Source organism: Ornithorhynchus anatinus, chromosome X4 (genome assembly GCF_004115215.2).
Source record: "Ornithorhynchus anatinus isolate Pmale09 chromosome X4, mOrnAna1.pri.v4, whole genome shotgun sequence".
Classification (NCBI taxonomy): domain Eukaryota; kingdom Metazoa; phylum Chordata; class Mammalia; order Monotremata; family Ornithorhynchidae; genus Ornithorhynchus; species Ornithorhynchus anatinus.
This window is the reverse complement of record NC_041752.1, coordinates 4,670,658-4,685,969: the sequence shown is the minus strand read 5'-3', so window position 1 is coordinate 4,685,969 and position 15,312 is coordinate 4,670,658. Positions and strand designations below refer to the sequence as shown.

Genomic DNA, 15,312 nt, shown 5'->3' with positions numbered 1-15,312 from the left:
GGCAGGGGATGGGCGATGCGGGCAGGGAGCGCCAGCCCCGCCTCCGAGCCCAGGGAGGATGGGGCGATTGGGTGCCCGGCCCGGGGTGACGGCCGAGTCCGCCTCCCACCCCACGCCGCCTGACCCGGCTTTCCTGGCTCAGCCCCCTCCGGGCCCACCGAAAGCAGTGTGGCCGAGTGGACGGAGCCCGGGCCTGGGAGTCAGAAGGAACTGGGTTCTGATCCCGGCTCCGCCACTTGTCCGCTGGGTGACCTTGGGCGAGTCACTCCACTGGGCGTCAGTTACCTCCTCTGTAAAATGGGGATTAAGACTGTGAGCCCCATGTGGGACGGGAACTGTGTCCAACCAATCTGCTGGTACCCACCTCAGTGCTTAGTCCGGTGCCTGGCACACAGGAAGTGCTTAACAAATACCACAATTACTTTTATTATTATAATGAATAATAATGAGATTGGGGGGGCACCAGTCCCCGGCTTCCTGACGGGAGGAATCCCTCATTGCAGCTGACTATCCTTGCCCTCCCCCATCCCCCCCCTTCCCCACCACAGACCATCTTGATTCTGGGGCTTGTAATTTGGCATCGACACTAGCACCGCGATTCCCTTCACCATCCGTACACATTTCAACAACCCCCGCCCAGTTGCCTAAATAAAAATACGAAATGAACCTCGTGGTGGACGGTTTTTATTTTGGGGGAGTCGGGAAGATGACTGGAAAAGGAAAGAAACACAACCGCCTTGCGTACCCAGGGTCAGACGGGGCGGTGGGGGCTCTGGTGGCCATCTTTATGAGGTCCGGTTTGGATGCCTCCCAAACTGCCCTCGCTAAGCACTCAATAACTTCCATTGATTGATTGTCCGATCGTACAAGTAATTCTTCGTCCTTTGACTTTGACTGTGAGCCCCATGGGGGACAAGGACTGGGTCCAACCTAGAGTCTGTCTTCCCGAGTATGGGAGAGCGTTTGACACATAGTAAGCGCCTAAGAAATACGGTGTAAAAAGAAAGATAAAGTAAGCGTTCAATACCATCGATAATCCACATGAGCTCCACACGCTAAAGAGACTGTGGTCCCGCCCGATTTGCTTATATCCACCGCGGCATTTAGTACAGTGCCTGGCACATAGTAAGTGCTTTCCCTCCAGACTGAGTTCACTGTGGGCAGGGATTGTCACTGTTGATTGTTATATTGTGCTTTCCCCGGCGCTCAGTACGGTGTTCAGCACACAGTGAGCACTTTCCCTCTAGACTGTGAGCTCATTGTGGGCAGGGAATGTTGCTGTTTATTGTTGCATTGTACTTTCCCAAGTGCTCAGTCCAGTGCTCTGCACGCAGTAAGCGCTCAATAAATACGATTGAATGAACAGATATAATTATTATTACCTATCCCAGAGCGTGGCACAGAGTTGGACACGTAGTAAGCACTTATGGAAGAGCCCGGGCTTGAGTGTCAGAGGACGTGGGTTCTAATCTCGGCTCAGCCACTTGTCTGCTATGTGACCTTGAGTATGTCACTTAGCCTCTCTGGGCCTCAGTGACCTCATCTGTAAAATGGGGATGAAGACTGGGAGGCCCATGTGGGACAACCTGATTACCTTGCATCTACCCCAGCGCTTAGAACTGTGCTTGATACAGAGTAAGTGCTTAATACTATCATTATTCGAGCGCTTAGTACAGTGCTCTGCACAATGAAGCGCTCTATAAATACTACTGAATGAATGAAAAAAGAAAAATGGAAAAAAATATTTAGTACCATTCATTAATAATAATAATGTTGGTATTTGTTAAGCGCTTACTATGTGCAGAGCACCGTTCTGAGCGCTGAGGGAGATACAGGGTCATCAGGTTGTCCCACGTGAGACTCCCGGTTAATCCCATTTTGCAGATGAGGTCACTGAGGTCCAGAGAACTTAAGCGACTTGCCCACAGTCCCCCAGCTGACAAGTGGCAGAGCCGGGATTCGAACCCTTGACCTCTGACTCCCAAGCCCGGGCTCTTCCCACTGAGCCACCCTGCTTCTGGTGGGCGGGGATTGGCTCACTTAATTGCCGAATTGGACTGTGCAAGCGCTTAGTACAGTGCTCTGCACGCCGTAAGCGCTCAATAAATACGATTGGATGGACGGATGGATGAATGAATGAGGCGCAGCGAGGGCCCGGCCGCGTCCCGTTGCTATGGCTCCGACCACCGAGACGCGGAGTGCGGGCTAGAGGCGCCCGGAGCGTCCGGCGCAGGCGCGGTGCAGGGGGCGGGCGGGTCCTCCGAGCCGGCGCAGGCGCGGTGCGGGGGGCGGGCGTTTGGGCCGAGCGGGCGCAGGCGCAGTGCAAGGGGGCGGGCGTGAAGGCGCCATGGCGGCGGCGAGGCGGAGGGCCGAGGGCTGAGGCCCCCGCTTCCTGAGCCCCGACCATTCCGCCGCCGCCGCCATGTTCCCCCCGCCGCTGAGGCGGGACTTCATCTCGGTGACGCTGAGCCCCGGGGACGGGGCCGCCGGCGGCCGCTACAACAACGGCAAGGGCTGGAGGCGGCGCTCCTGCTGGAGGGTGAGGAACCCCCGGGACACCGGGACACCACACACCGGGCCCGGCGCCGCCCGGCCAGCCACACTCGCTCCTCCACACCCCCGCACGGGCCAGGGCCCCGGGGACCACTCCGTCCGACCCCCCTCCCCTGCCCGGGGGGCCGAGGGGCAGCGCTTACGACAGTGCTCCGCACACAGTCAGCGCCCAACAAATGCCCACTTTATTATTCTTACTATTGCCCCTCATCCCTCCCTGCCATCACCCAGGACTGCCCCCCTCCACAAGGCAGGGGGCAGTGGGTCTGGCCACCTGTCACCAGACCAGCTGCCAAGGGGGTTGAGGGGCAGCGCTCACCACAGTGCTCAGCACCCAGTAAGCGCTCAACAGACACCAACATTATTATTCTTCCTATTGCCCCTCCTTCTCCCCTCCCTGTCATCACCAAGGAGACCCCACCACCCCAACAGGGCAGGGGGCAGTGGGTCTGCCCACCCGTCACCAGACCGGCACATAATAAGGGCTTAACAAATGCCAACATTTTTATTCTTCTTATTGCCCCTCATCTCTCCCTGCCATCACCAAGGACTCCCCCAGCCCCCACCCCGGGGGCAGGAGGCGGTGGGTCTCCCCCTCTGTCACCAAGACCAGCTGCCGAGGGGGTTAGGGGGCAACTTTATAATCTGGCACCTCCCCCAGCGCTTAGAACAGTGTTCTTAACAGATACCGTCATTTTTATTATTATTGCCCCCCTCCCCTCCCCTCCCTGCCGTCACCAGCGTGGCTCAGTGGTAAGAGCCCGGGCTTGGGAGTTAGAAGTCACGGGTTCGGATCCCGGCTCTGCCGCGTGTCAGCTGTGGGACTGTGGGCAAGTCACTTCACTTCTCTGTGCCTCAGTTGCCTCATCTGTAAAATGGGGGTGAAGACTGGCAGCCTCACGTGGAACAACCTGATGACCCTGTATCTCCCCCAGCGCTTAGAACCGTGCCCTGCACATAGTAAGCGCTTAAGAAATGCCAACAATATCACCAAGGACTGCCCCCGAGCAGAGGGCAGGGGTTCTGCCCACCCGTCACCAGAGCAGCTGCCCGGGGGGCGAGGGGCATCGTCGCCTCCCCTCCCCACCCCGCCAACCCATGGGGTTCCCCCCTACCCCTGACCAGGGCAGGGGCAGAGGGTCTGCCCACCCGTCACCCGAGCAGCTGCCCCAGGGGATGGAGGGCATCCCCCCCCGCCACCCCCCAGGGTGCCATCAAGCAGTGCCCCCCCGAGCAGGGCACTAAGCAAGGAGACAGGCGACGCAGAAGGGAGTGGGAGATGAGGAAAAGCGGGGCTTAGTCTGGGAGGGCCTCTTGGAGGAGGCCTGCGCCTTCGGTAGCCCCCCGCCCCCGACCAGACACCACATTTCAGTTGCTCTGACTTTCCTCCTCGGTCCCGACTCCCGTTGCCGAAATCTGCCGGGGGGGGACGAGGTCCCGACCGCGTCTGCGGTGGCTTTATTTCCTTTTATTTTGTAGAAGTGGAAGCAGCTGTCGCGCCTGCAGCGAAGCGTAATCCTCTTCCTCTTTGCCTTCGTGGCGGTCTGTGGAGGCATTTCCTACACTAACATCGCGGACCACTGGAGAGGTAGCGAGCGAGAATCGGCGGGATATTTGCCCCTGCCCCGAAATCACACCGGGGCGCGCGGCCCCGCGGAAACTTCGAGCAACCAACCGGGCGGATCGGGGAGTTGGCGGAATCCTCTCCGACAGTCGGTGCTATCGATTGAGCGCTTACCGCGTGCGGAGCGCTGTACTGAACGCGCGGGAGGGCACAGGGTAACGGAATTGGTCGACGCATTGCCGGCCCGCAAGCTTACAGTCCAGAGGGTAGTCGGGTGCTCTTCTCACAGTATCAGCCGACCGATTCTATTTACCGAGCGCTTACGCTGTGCAGAGCACCGTTCTAAGCACTCGGGAGAATACGCTGTAACGGAATTGGTAGACACGTCCCCTGCCCACAAGAGGCTTACAGACTAGAGGGGGAGTTTTTAGGAATGGAGTCGAGTGGAGATCTTAGCCCAGCTGCAAGAAACGGGCTGGTGGTATTGATTTTTTTTCCTGTGTATGCTGTTTGTTAAGCGCTTATTACGTGTTCTAAACGCCAGTCGATTTGGACCCAATCCATGTCCCACGTGGAGCTTACGGTCCCTATTTCACAGATGACGTAACTGAGGCATTTTAAAATGAGGTGACTCGCCCAAGGTCACACAGCGGAAGCGGCGGAGCCGGGATGAGAAACCGGCTCCTTCCGCCTGCCGGGCCCGGGCCCTAGCCACTAGGCCACGCCGCTTCCGATCGCTTCCAGAGCACCCTAGGCAACTGAGAAAATGTTTGGTGTGGTAATCTCCTCTCCATTCCGGGAAGAAACTCTCAGTCGATCAATCACCGGTATTTATTGAGCGCTTACTATGTGCAGAGCACTGTACTGAGCGCTTGGGAGAGTACACTAGAACAGAATTAGCAGGCACGTTCTCCGCCCGGCTTAGAGGAAAGAGCCCGGGCTTGGCAGTCGGAAGTCATGGGTTCTAATCCCGGCTCCGCCCCTTGTCAGCTGTGTGACTTTGGGCAAGTCACTTCACTGGGCCTCAGTTTCCCCCCTCGGTAAAACGGGGATTAAGACTGAGCCCCACGCGGGACAAGCTGATGACCTCGGATCTCCCCCAGTGCGGAGAACAGTGCTCGGCGCATAGTAAGCGCTTAACAGTACCGTCATCGACGAGCTTTCGGGATTGAGTCTCCCGTGTCGTAGACCCTTGAAGCGGGGAGATCAGTGAGGAGGGCAGGTGGAGAAAGCAGATTTGCTCCCGAATCTGAGGTGGACGGCGTTCTGACCGTCGCTGTAGTCCGTCCCAGAGGCAGAAAGAAGTCTGGGGACCCTCTTCGGAAGGGAAATAGACGTGCAGTTGCTCAGGAGAGACTTTAGAAGCGACGGACTTTGGGCTAGTGGGTAGAGCATGGGCCCGGGAGCCAACAAGGACTTGAGTTTCATCCCGCCTCTGCCACCTGTCTGCTGGGTGACTGTGGGAGAGTCACTTCACTTCTCTGTGCCTCAGTTTCCTCAGCTGTAAAATGGGGATTAAGATCGTGAGCCCCACGTGGGACAGGGACCGTGTCCATCCTGATTAGTTTGCATCTACCCCAGTGCTCAGTCCCGTTCCTGGCCCGTGGTAAGCACATAACAAATACCGTTAAAAGCGGGACATCTAGGAGGTTGGTGCATAGTGCTTGTGAACTGCGTGTCGGATGCTTTCCAAGCGCTTAGTACAGTGCTCTGCACACAGTAAGCGCCCAATACGATTGAATAGATGAATGTCCTGGCTCTGGAGAGACCGACGGTTCCTTAAGATGACTTTCTTTCCCAGCGATTATTTTTTGTAGCCCCCGCCAAATGTTCGCCCGCGAACGTAGCAACCGCTGACGAGCGTTTTCCTATTTAGCCCTGACGAGCCGGTCGCCGGAGGATCCGAAAACAGACCCGGAAATCCGGGGACCGAAACCGGCAAAGCCTGTGGTCTTACCGGCCCCTCCTCGGCAAGCCGACCCTAACCCGGCGGGCTCCGTGGGTGTTTTACCTCAGGTACGGGACAAGCCTTCGACCCGGGCTTAGAATGAAGATCCCAAAGGTTTGGTGGCATTCGTCGAACACGGGGCACCGGGAGAGCGTAGTAGACAGAATTAGTTAACACCTTCCCTTCCCGCGAGGAGCTTGCGGTCTAGAGGGGCGGAGCGATATAAAGCTCAATGAGTAAATCAGAGATGGGTACATAAGGGCTGTGGGGCTGAGGGTGGGGTGAATATCAAGTGTTCGAAATCAGGGCCACGTGCATGGGAGATTCAAAGAGAAGTCGGGGAAAATGAGGACTTAATCAGGGAGGGCCTCTCGGGGGTGGGAAGGGTGATCGTCTGTCGGATACGGAAGGGGGAAGGCTAGAGGGAGGATGTAGGGAAGGAGTCGGCGGCAAGATGGATGAGATCGGGGCGCAGCCGAGGGGAGGGAGTCCTAGGCCAGAAATTGGAGGAAGGCCGCAAGCAGGTTCGTCTGTTCATTCCTTCAGTCATTCGGTCGCATTTATTGAGCACCGACTGCGTGCAGAGCGCCGTACGAAGTGCTTGGGAGAGTCCAATACAACAATAATAATAATAATAATTATGGTATTTAAGCGCTTACTAATTGCCAGGCACTGTACTGAGCCCTGGGGTGGATACAGGCCGGTCCCTGTCCCCCATGGGGCTCCCAGTCTCAATCCCCATTTTCCAGAGGAGGGAACTGAGGCCCAGAGAAGTGAAGTGACTTCCCCAGGGTCACGCAGCCCGCCCACAACGAGTTCCACTTGTCCCAGTTCGAGAAGGGCGTTGGGAGCCCCGGGCGGCCTCCAGCGGGGCCGGATTCCCCTCCCCTCCCATCTTCCCTCCCCCCTCGATCCAAACACCCTTGACAGGCACCCAGCGCCGAGAGCAAAGGGCTACTCACACCCGTGATAGATGCCCGGCGGAAATTAGCGCGTTTAGGCAGACGCTCGACAGGCCAGGCGGCAGTTAGGGGAGCCTCCTCCCTAGGAATCTGCAGAAAGAGATACCCTCGGGTTAGTCCGAACCCTCTCTTCAGCGGTGGACCCCGGGCAGTTAATCTGATTTAATATATTCATTCGACCGGATCCACTGAGCGCTTACCGTGGGCCGAGCTCCGTACTAAGCGCTTGGAAAGCGCAATTCGGCAACAGATAGGAACAGTCCCTCCCCAACAACGGGCTCACAGTCCAGGAGGGGAGAGACAGCCAACAGAACAAGTAGCCGGGCAGACGTCGCGCCGAACAGATAGACGTCAGGACGGACAAAGAGCCGTCAATACGGAGAAATGATCCCGTGCGTACGAATCGATGCTCCTTCCTCAGAGACCCCAAAGGCATCTCCGCCGGAGGCCTCCCAACCTGCAGCTCGGAGCCCCCCGCAAGGACCTGAGAGGGAAGCCCCAGGATGACCCCAAGAGGGCCGAAGAGGGGCCTGCCGCTGGGAATAGGGAGGAGAGCGAGAAGACGGCTATTAGGTAAGCGAAACGTCAGAAGGGGGGAGAGAGAAAGAAAACACATAAATGGGTTCATCCGAGGGATTCGGTCAGTGGTATTTATCGAGAGCTTACCGTGTGCAGAGAACTGGACTGAGCACCTGGAAAAGGACAACTCCAACTCTTAAACAACTCCAGTGGTTGCCCGTCAACCTCCGCTCCAAACAAAAACTCCTCACTCTAGGCTTCGAGGCTCTCCGTCACCTCGCCCCTTCCTACCTCTCCTCCCTTCTCTCTTTCCACCGCCCGCTCCGCTCCTCCGCCGCCCGCCTCCTCGCCGTCCCCCGGTCTCGCCCGTCCCGCCGTCGACCCCCGAGTCGCGTCCTCCCGCGGTCCCGGGACGCCCTCCCTCCTCGCCTCCGCCGAACCGATTCTCTTTCCCTCTTCGAAACCCTACGTAAAACTCACCTCCTCCAAGAGGCCTTCCCAGACTGAGCTCCTCTTCTCCCTCTACTCCCTCTGCCATCCCCCCTTCACCTCTCCGCAGCTAAACCCTCATTTTCCCCTTTTCCCTCTGCTCCTCCACCTCTCCCTTCCCATCCCCACGGCACCGTGCTCGTCCGCTCGACTGTATGTGTTTTCGTTACCCTATTTATTTTGTTAATGAATTGTACATCGCCTCGATTCTGTTCAGTCGCCATCGGTTCTTACGAGACGTTCTTCCCCTCGACTCTGTTTATCGCCATCGTTCTCGTCTGTCCGTCTCCCCCTATTAGACCGTAAGCCCGTCAAACGGCAGGGACCGTCTCTATCTGTTGCCGACTTGTTCATCCCAAGCGCTTAGTACAGTGCTCTGCACATAGTAAGCGCTCAATAAATACTATTGAATGAATGAATGGATGACAGTACGGTAGAGTTGGTAGGTGTGATCTCTTCCCGCCAGGAGAGAATAGTCTACTGGGTGCGACAGACATGAAAATAAATAAAGTCTGAGAGTACAAGGATGTGGCAGAAAAGTCGGGGGGCCGGGTTGAGGATCAGAGTGCTCCAGGGATGCGATATTCGTGTCCCACCTCTTACTGTCGGGGAATTCCAAGAGAGAATAATAATGGTGTGTGTCTGTTAGGCGCTTACTATGTGCCAAGCACTGTTCTGAGCGCTGGGGTAGATCCCACACGGGGCTCACGGGCTTCCTCCCCAGTGAGGGCGCTGAGGCACAGAGAAGTGAAGGGACTTGCCCAGCGTCACACAGCTGATCCGTGGCAGAGGTGGGATTAGGACCCTCGGCCTCTGACTCCCAAGCTTGCCGGGATTGGAAGCCAGGTCCTCCGACCCCCAGGCCCGGGCTCCTTCCGCTAGGCCACGCTGCCTCTCTGAGATGCGGAAACGTCGGACGCGACCTCCTTCACTCCTCGGCAGATAAGGGAAATATGACAAGCGGCGCGGCTCGGTGGAAAGAGCCCAGGCTTTGGAGTCCGGGATCATGGGTTCGAATCCCGGCTCTGCCACTTGTCAGCTGTGTGACTTTGGGCGAGTCGCTTCACTTCCCTCATCTGTAAAATGGGGATGAAGACCGCGAGCCCCACGTGGGACCACCCGATTCCCCTGTGTCTACCCCAGCGCTTGGAACAGTGCTCTGCACATAGTAAGCGCTTAACAAATACCAACGTGATTATCATGACAAAGGGAAGCAGCGTTGCTTAGCGGTTAGAGCACGGGCCTGAGAATCAGAGGACCTGGGTTCTAATCCCGGCTCCACTCTTTAAAATTTTTTTTTAATGGTATCGTACTTTGTGCCAGGTACTGTCCCGAGTGCTAGGGTAGATACGAGCTAATCAAATTGGACACAGTCCCTGTACTACGTGAGGCTCGCTTTCTTAATCCCCATTTTACAGGTGAGGGAACTGAGGCCCAGAGAAGTGAAATGTCATCGTAATGATAATGATTACGGTACTTGTTAAGTGCTTACTTTGTGCCAAGCACTGTTCTAACCTAGATAGAGGTTAATCAGGTTGGACACAGTCCCCGTCCCCCGTGGGGCTCGCACTCTTAATCTCCATTTTCCAGACGAGGGAACTGAAGCCCAGAGAAGTGAAGTGACTTACCCGAGGTCACACAGCAGACGAGAGGCGGGGCCGGGATCGGGACCCAGGTCCTCTGACTTCCAGGCCCGGGCTCTGCCCGCTAATCCACGCCGCTTCTCCGCAAGTGGAAGAAAAGAGGAGAAAAGCAGTAAAGTGGAGCCGCCAGGTCTAGAGCCCACCTGTCAGCCGTGTGACCGCGGGCGAGTCGCGTCACTTCTCCGAGCCTCGGTTTCCTCCCCTGTAAAACGGGGATTAAATCCCCCTCACCCCTCGCGAGGTCCACCGGGAGCCGGGCAGGTCATCCGGGGTGCGCCGCGTCCCCCCTGATCCTTTCCCCGTCTCGTCCTGCAGCTGGCGGGGCGCCGTGATCGAGCCGGACCAGACCCCGGAGCCTCCCTCCCGTAGAACGCAGGAAGCGGTCGGGCCCCCGGCCGGGAAAACCGAAATCCGGAAGGAGCCAGGTAGCTCTCCGTTCTCCTGGAGCAAGGCAGGGTTGGGCAGCCGTCGGCGTAGTTGCCGGCAACCCGACGCGCGGAGGGGAGGGGGGCCTCGGGTTAGATCGGAAGAGGCCGAGACTGTGAAGCCGTAGACCGCGAGCCCCTCGGGGGGCGGGGATCGTCTCTATCTGCTGCCGAGTCGTACTTCCCAAGCGTTTAGCGCAGTGCTCCGCACACGGCGAGCGCTCGACGAATGCGACTGAACGGAGGGGAGCCCTCGGCCAAGCCAGGCGTCCCAGAGGAACGAGAGAGAGGCGAAATGGATGGCAGTCGTTCAGCACTTCCCGCGCGCGGAGCACCGTGCCAAGCGCTCAGGAGAGGACGATACAACAGAGCGGCAAGACGCGTTCCTGCCCCCACGACGAGTTGACAGGCTAAAGCGGCGGGAGGGGCGTCTGGCCAGAGCCCTCAAAGCGACTCGGAAGAACCGTGAAACTCTACTGGCCCGTGTCCGCGCCCCAAATACTGTTTTAATTGGAGGTGCGATTCAGGTGGAAACTTGAAACCGCAGACTGAGACGTCCCCCCGAAAATGTTAATATAGATCGAGAGCCCCCCCGGTCCCCGTCCCCCATTTCCCTGGCCTCCCTTCCCGTCGGGAGTACTGATTCTCTGGAGAAGAATTGGTGTTCTGCACAGGGTAAGCGCTCGGTAAATACGACTGAATGAAAAGACACTAATGCTGGGAAAAGTCCAGGGAAAAGGCGGAAGCCGCAGACCGGCAGCTACGTGGAAAGAGACCGTGACGACGGTAACGGAAGGACTGTTAGCGAGGTCGCGGATTATGGCAGATGAGACGTCCCGGAGGAAATCGATCCGTAGGGTCGCCGTGAGTCGGAAAGGACTCGACGGCGTTTAATAATGATGATAATTACATTGCTCGGCGGTGTGACTTCACCTCTCCGGGCCTCAGTTGCCTCATCTGTAAAATGAGCCCCATGTGGGACAACCCGATAACCTCGTGATAATAATAATAACGATCTTCGTTAAGCGATTACAAGCACTGTCTTATCTACCCCAGTCTTAGAAGAGTGTTTGGCACATAGTAAGTGCTTAACGATTACCGTTGTTGTTATTATTTATTACGAATAGTATGTGTCAAGAACCCTTCTATGCGCAGGGGTAGGTACAAGCTAATCTGTTGGGACCCAGCTGTCCCCCCCGGGGCTCCCAGAGTTAATCCCCATTTTCCAGATGAAGGAAGTGAGGCCCAGAGAAGTGAAGCGACCCGCCCGAGGTCCCGCCGCAGAGAAGCGGCGGAGCTGGGATCAGAACCCGGGTCCTTCCGACTCCCGGGCCCGGGCTCTAAACCCAGACCGAATCCATCAGGGTCGCGGGAACCGCCCTTTGTCCGGGGCACCACCACTGTCCCGAGAGTCACTGTTGCCGTGAGGTCATAATCATAGTTGTTACGATATCCGTTAAGCGCTTACTATGTGCCGGGCACCGTACTAAGGCTAATCGGGTTGGACCCGATCCCCGTCCCACGTGGGGCTCGCGGGCTCCGTCCCCATTTTACGGAAGACTGAGGCCCAGGGCAGCGATATGCCCGGGGTCACCCAGCAGACGGGGGTGGCGGAGCCGGGACTGGAACCCGGGACCTGCCGACTCCCGGGCCCGGGCTCTGCCCGCTGCGCCGGGCTGCTTGGTGATCGCCCCGAGGACGTGGAAGGGGAGGCGCTCTGTGAAACGGAGGAGCAGTGCGGCCTAGTGGGAAGAGCCCGACCCTGGAAGTCGGAGGACCCGGGTTCTCAGCCCGGCTCCACCGCCTTACTGCCGCGTGAGCCGGGGCAGGTCACTTGGCTGCCCTGCGCCTCGGTTCCCTCCTCCCCGCTAAGGGCTCGGTACAGTTAATAAATACGATGGAATGAACGCGAAGTGGAGATGGAGACCCGGAAGCCCCGGGGTGGGGACGGCGTCCGACCCGACTGGCTCGTAGCGCTTAGCGTGGCGCCTGGCGCGGAGCACGGCCTTAGCGAAGACCGGAAAATTCAAACGAGGGCAGAACCGACGAAAGCGGGCGGGAAGCCCAGTTCCCCCGGTGCAGAGACCCCACGAGAAGGTTCATTTGCGAAAGAAGCCACAACCGGTTGCCCCGCGCGGCTCCGGGGTGGGAGGGAGGGAGGTGCCGTTGCTGCCGAAGACGGGTTTTCCTCCGTCCCCCCTCAGCTGCCACCGGAAGGCGGCCGGCAACACCCCGGGCCCGGCGACGGCGCCACGTCCGACCGCGTTTCCGACGGGCGGGTGGCGGTAACCGGCGTCCCCTCGGGACCCGGCGCCCGCCCGGCCCCGTTCGCAGCGCTGGGGTCGAGCCGGGATTCGTAAGTCGAACCCGGTCCCCGTCCCTCTCGGGGCCCGCGGTCTGAGTGATAATAGGACCCACGGTGATGATGGTATTCAAACGCTCACTACGTGCCGAGCACTGTACTGAGCACTGGGGTGGGTCCTCGCAAGTCCCACGTGGGGCTCACGGTCTCAGTCCCCATCTTCCAGATGAGGGAACTCTGAGGCATAGAGAAGTGAAGTGACTTGCCCCGGGTCCCACGGCAGACGGGTGGCGGAGCCGGGATTAGAACCCGTGACCTCCTGACGCCCGGGCTCTACCCCCTACTCCACGCTGCTTCTCGGGAGGAGGTACAGGCGTTGAACCCCCGTTTCACAGGTGAGGAAAGTGAGGCCCAGAGAAGTGACTGGGCCAGGGTCCCCCGGCAGCCGGGATTAGAACGCGGATCCCCCGACTCCCAGGCCCGGGCTCCTCTCCTCTAGGCCGCGCCGCTCCTCGGCCCGGGCCTTGGATGGCGACGTTCAGACCGGAGCCCAAGAATCCGCGTGTGGCCGTCCGGAGCGGGCTGGCTGCTTCACCCGGCGCCGTCCGGCTCCGGTGGCCTTCGGCGGCCTGGCCCGGCGGGGAGAGCTCGGGCCCGGGAATCGGGAGACCTGGGTTCTAATCCCGGCTCCGCCCCCCCCGCCTGGTGCGTCACCCCGGGCAAGGCACCGCTTCGCTCTGTGCCTCGCTTTACTCGTCTGTAAAATGGGGCCGACGGGCCCGTCCTCCTCCTCGCTTAAGCCGAGAGCCCCACGTGGAACGGGGACTGCGTCCGATGGGACTGTATTGTATCCAGCCCGGTGTTCGGCACAGTGTTCGGCGCAGGATAGCGAGCACTTAATAATGCTGCCGTTACTGTTCTTCTCTTTCCTCCTCCTTCCCCTTCTCCCTTCTTTTTCCCCTCCCCCTCTTCCCGTTTCCTTCCTTCCTCCTTCCTCTTTCTTCCTTCGTGATAATAAGAATGATTCGGGACGCAGCCTGGCGCACCGGATAAAGCCGTCCTGGGAGTCAGAAGGTCATGAGTTCTAATCCCAGCTCCGCCACTTGTCTGCCGTGCGGCCTTGGGCGAGTCGCTTGGCTTCCCTGCGCCCCAGTTAACCGTAAAATGGGGATTAAGACTGCGAGCCCCAGGTGGGCCGTGGGCCGTGCCCACCCGACCCGCTCGGATCCACCCCGGCGCGCCTGGCGCGTAGTAAGCGCTCAACGGGCGCCGTAATCATCGTGACCATCGTAAGGATGGCGGCCTCCTCCTCGGGTCCACCTTTGCCCCGGGCTTCTGCTCCTGCATTTGCGGCTTAGGTGTCCGAAGGCGAGGACCCCCCCGGCCGCCAACCCGAGACGTTGCGCGCGATCGGGAGGAATCGGTCGGCAGCGGCGTCGATCGGGCGCCTGCCGCGCGCGGAGCGCCGCGGGAGAGCCCGGGTACGGGAGTCGGCGGTCCCGAGGAGGAGACGGACGTGAAAACCCGCCCGAGACCCGGACGTGAGCGCCGGGGTCGGGCGGCGGAATCCGGGGGCCTTCCGTGCCGCGAACGGAGCCTTCCTGCCCTTGTCTCCGCAGCGCCCCTCAACGAGCGCCAGCTGGCCGTGGTCGAAGCCTTCCGCCACGCGTGGAAGGGCTACAGGGAGTTCGCCTGGGGCCACGACGAGCTCAAACCGCTGTCCAAGTCCTTCAGCGAGTGGTTCGGCCTCGGTCTGACGCTCATCGACGCCCTGGACACCATGTGGATTTTGGGCTTAAGAGAAGGTGAGCGCCGGTCACGCCGTCCCGGGTATCCCGTCGTCCTCCCCCTCCTCTCGGAAGCTCGTGGCGGACGGGGAGGCGGGTCTCTTCCGTTGTCACGACGGCCTCTCCCGAGCGCGCGGGCCAGCGCTCTGCACGCGGCGAGCGCTCGGTGAATTAGAGGAGCGGCGTGGCCTAATGGATAGAGCGCGGGCCCGGGAGTCGGAAGGCCTGGGTGCCGTCCGCCGGGCGAGTCACTTCACTTAATAATGTGGCTATTTGGTAAGCGCTTACTATGCGCAGAGCACTGTTCTAAGCACTGGGGGAGATACAGGGGAATCAGGTTGTCCCACGTGAGGCTCACAGTCGTAATCCCCATTTTCCAGATGAGGTAACTGAGGCAAAGTGAAGTGACTTGCCCACGGTCACGAAGCTGACAGGTGGCAGAGCCGGGATTAGAACCCGTGACCTCTGACACCCAAGCCCGGGCTCTTTCCACTGAGCCACGCGCTTCTCCGTGCCTCGGTTCCCTCATCTGGAAAATGGGGGTTAAAGCCGGGAGCCCCTCGTGGGACAGGGACAGCGTCCGGCCCGGTTACCTTGTGTCTACCCCAGAGCGTAAAATAAAAATTGTGGTATTTGCTAAGCGCTTACTATGTGCCGAGGACTCTTCTAAGCGCCGGGGTAGATACGGGGTAAGCAGGTTGTCCCACGTGGGGCTCGCGGTCTCCATCCCTGTTTTCAGATGAGGTAACCGAGGCACAGAGAAGCTAAGCGGCTCGCCCGAAGCCACACGGCTGCCGAGTGGCGGAGCCGGGATTAGAACCCACGGCCTCCGACTCCCAAGCCCGGGCTCCTTCCACTAGACCACGCCGCTTAGTACGGCGCCTGGCGCATAGTAAAGCATTTAACAGATGCCACAATGACTAATTTTATAAGAAATACCGCTGACTGACTAGTAATCGTAATAACAGCTCGGGGTGGTATTGAAGCGCTCACTATGTGTCAGGCACCGTCCCAAGCGCCGGAGAAGGAGAATCGGGTGAGGTACGTTTCCTGCCCCGCACAGGGCTCGCCGCGGTCTGTCTACGCAGGAGAACGGGCGGTGCGTCCCCATTTTACAGAC

General features: G+C 59.2%; 1 protein-coding gene across 2 annotated transcripts in view; it reads left to right on the top strand.

The window, feature by feature from the left end:
• The first annotated feature begins 2,331 nt into the window (after nucleotides 1–2,331).
• The window catches only part of MAN1B1 (mannosidase alpha class 1B member 1), a 24,179-nt gene continuing 11,198 nt past the window's right edge, over nucleotides 2,332–15,312 (top strand). For both annotated transcript variants that reach the window (XM_029054232.2, XM_029054230.2), the window contains exons 1-6: nucleotides 2,332–2,539; nucleotides 4,033–4,141; nucleotides 5,994–6,133; nucleotides 7,449–7,600; nucleotides 9,994–10,103; nucleotides 14,025–14,210. In XM_029054232.2, the coding sequence (XP_028910065.1) occupies nucleotides 2,423–2,539; nucleotides 4,033–4,141; nucleotides 5,994–6,133; nucleotides 7,449–7,600; nucleotides 9,994–10,103; nucleotides 14,025–14,210 (814 nt within the window). In that variant the 5' untranslated portion in view covers nucleotides 2,332–2,422. The remainder of the gene's footprint in view (nucleotides 2,540–4,032; nucleotides 4,142–5,993; nucleotides 6,134–7,448; nucleotides 7,601–9,993; nucleotides 10,104–14,024; nucleotides 14,211–15,312) is intronic.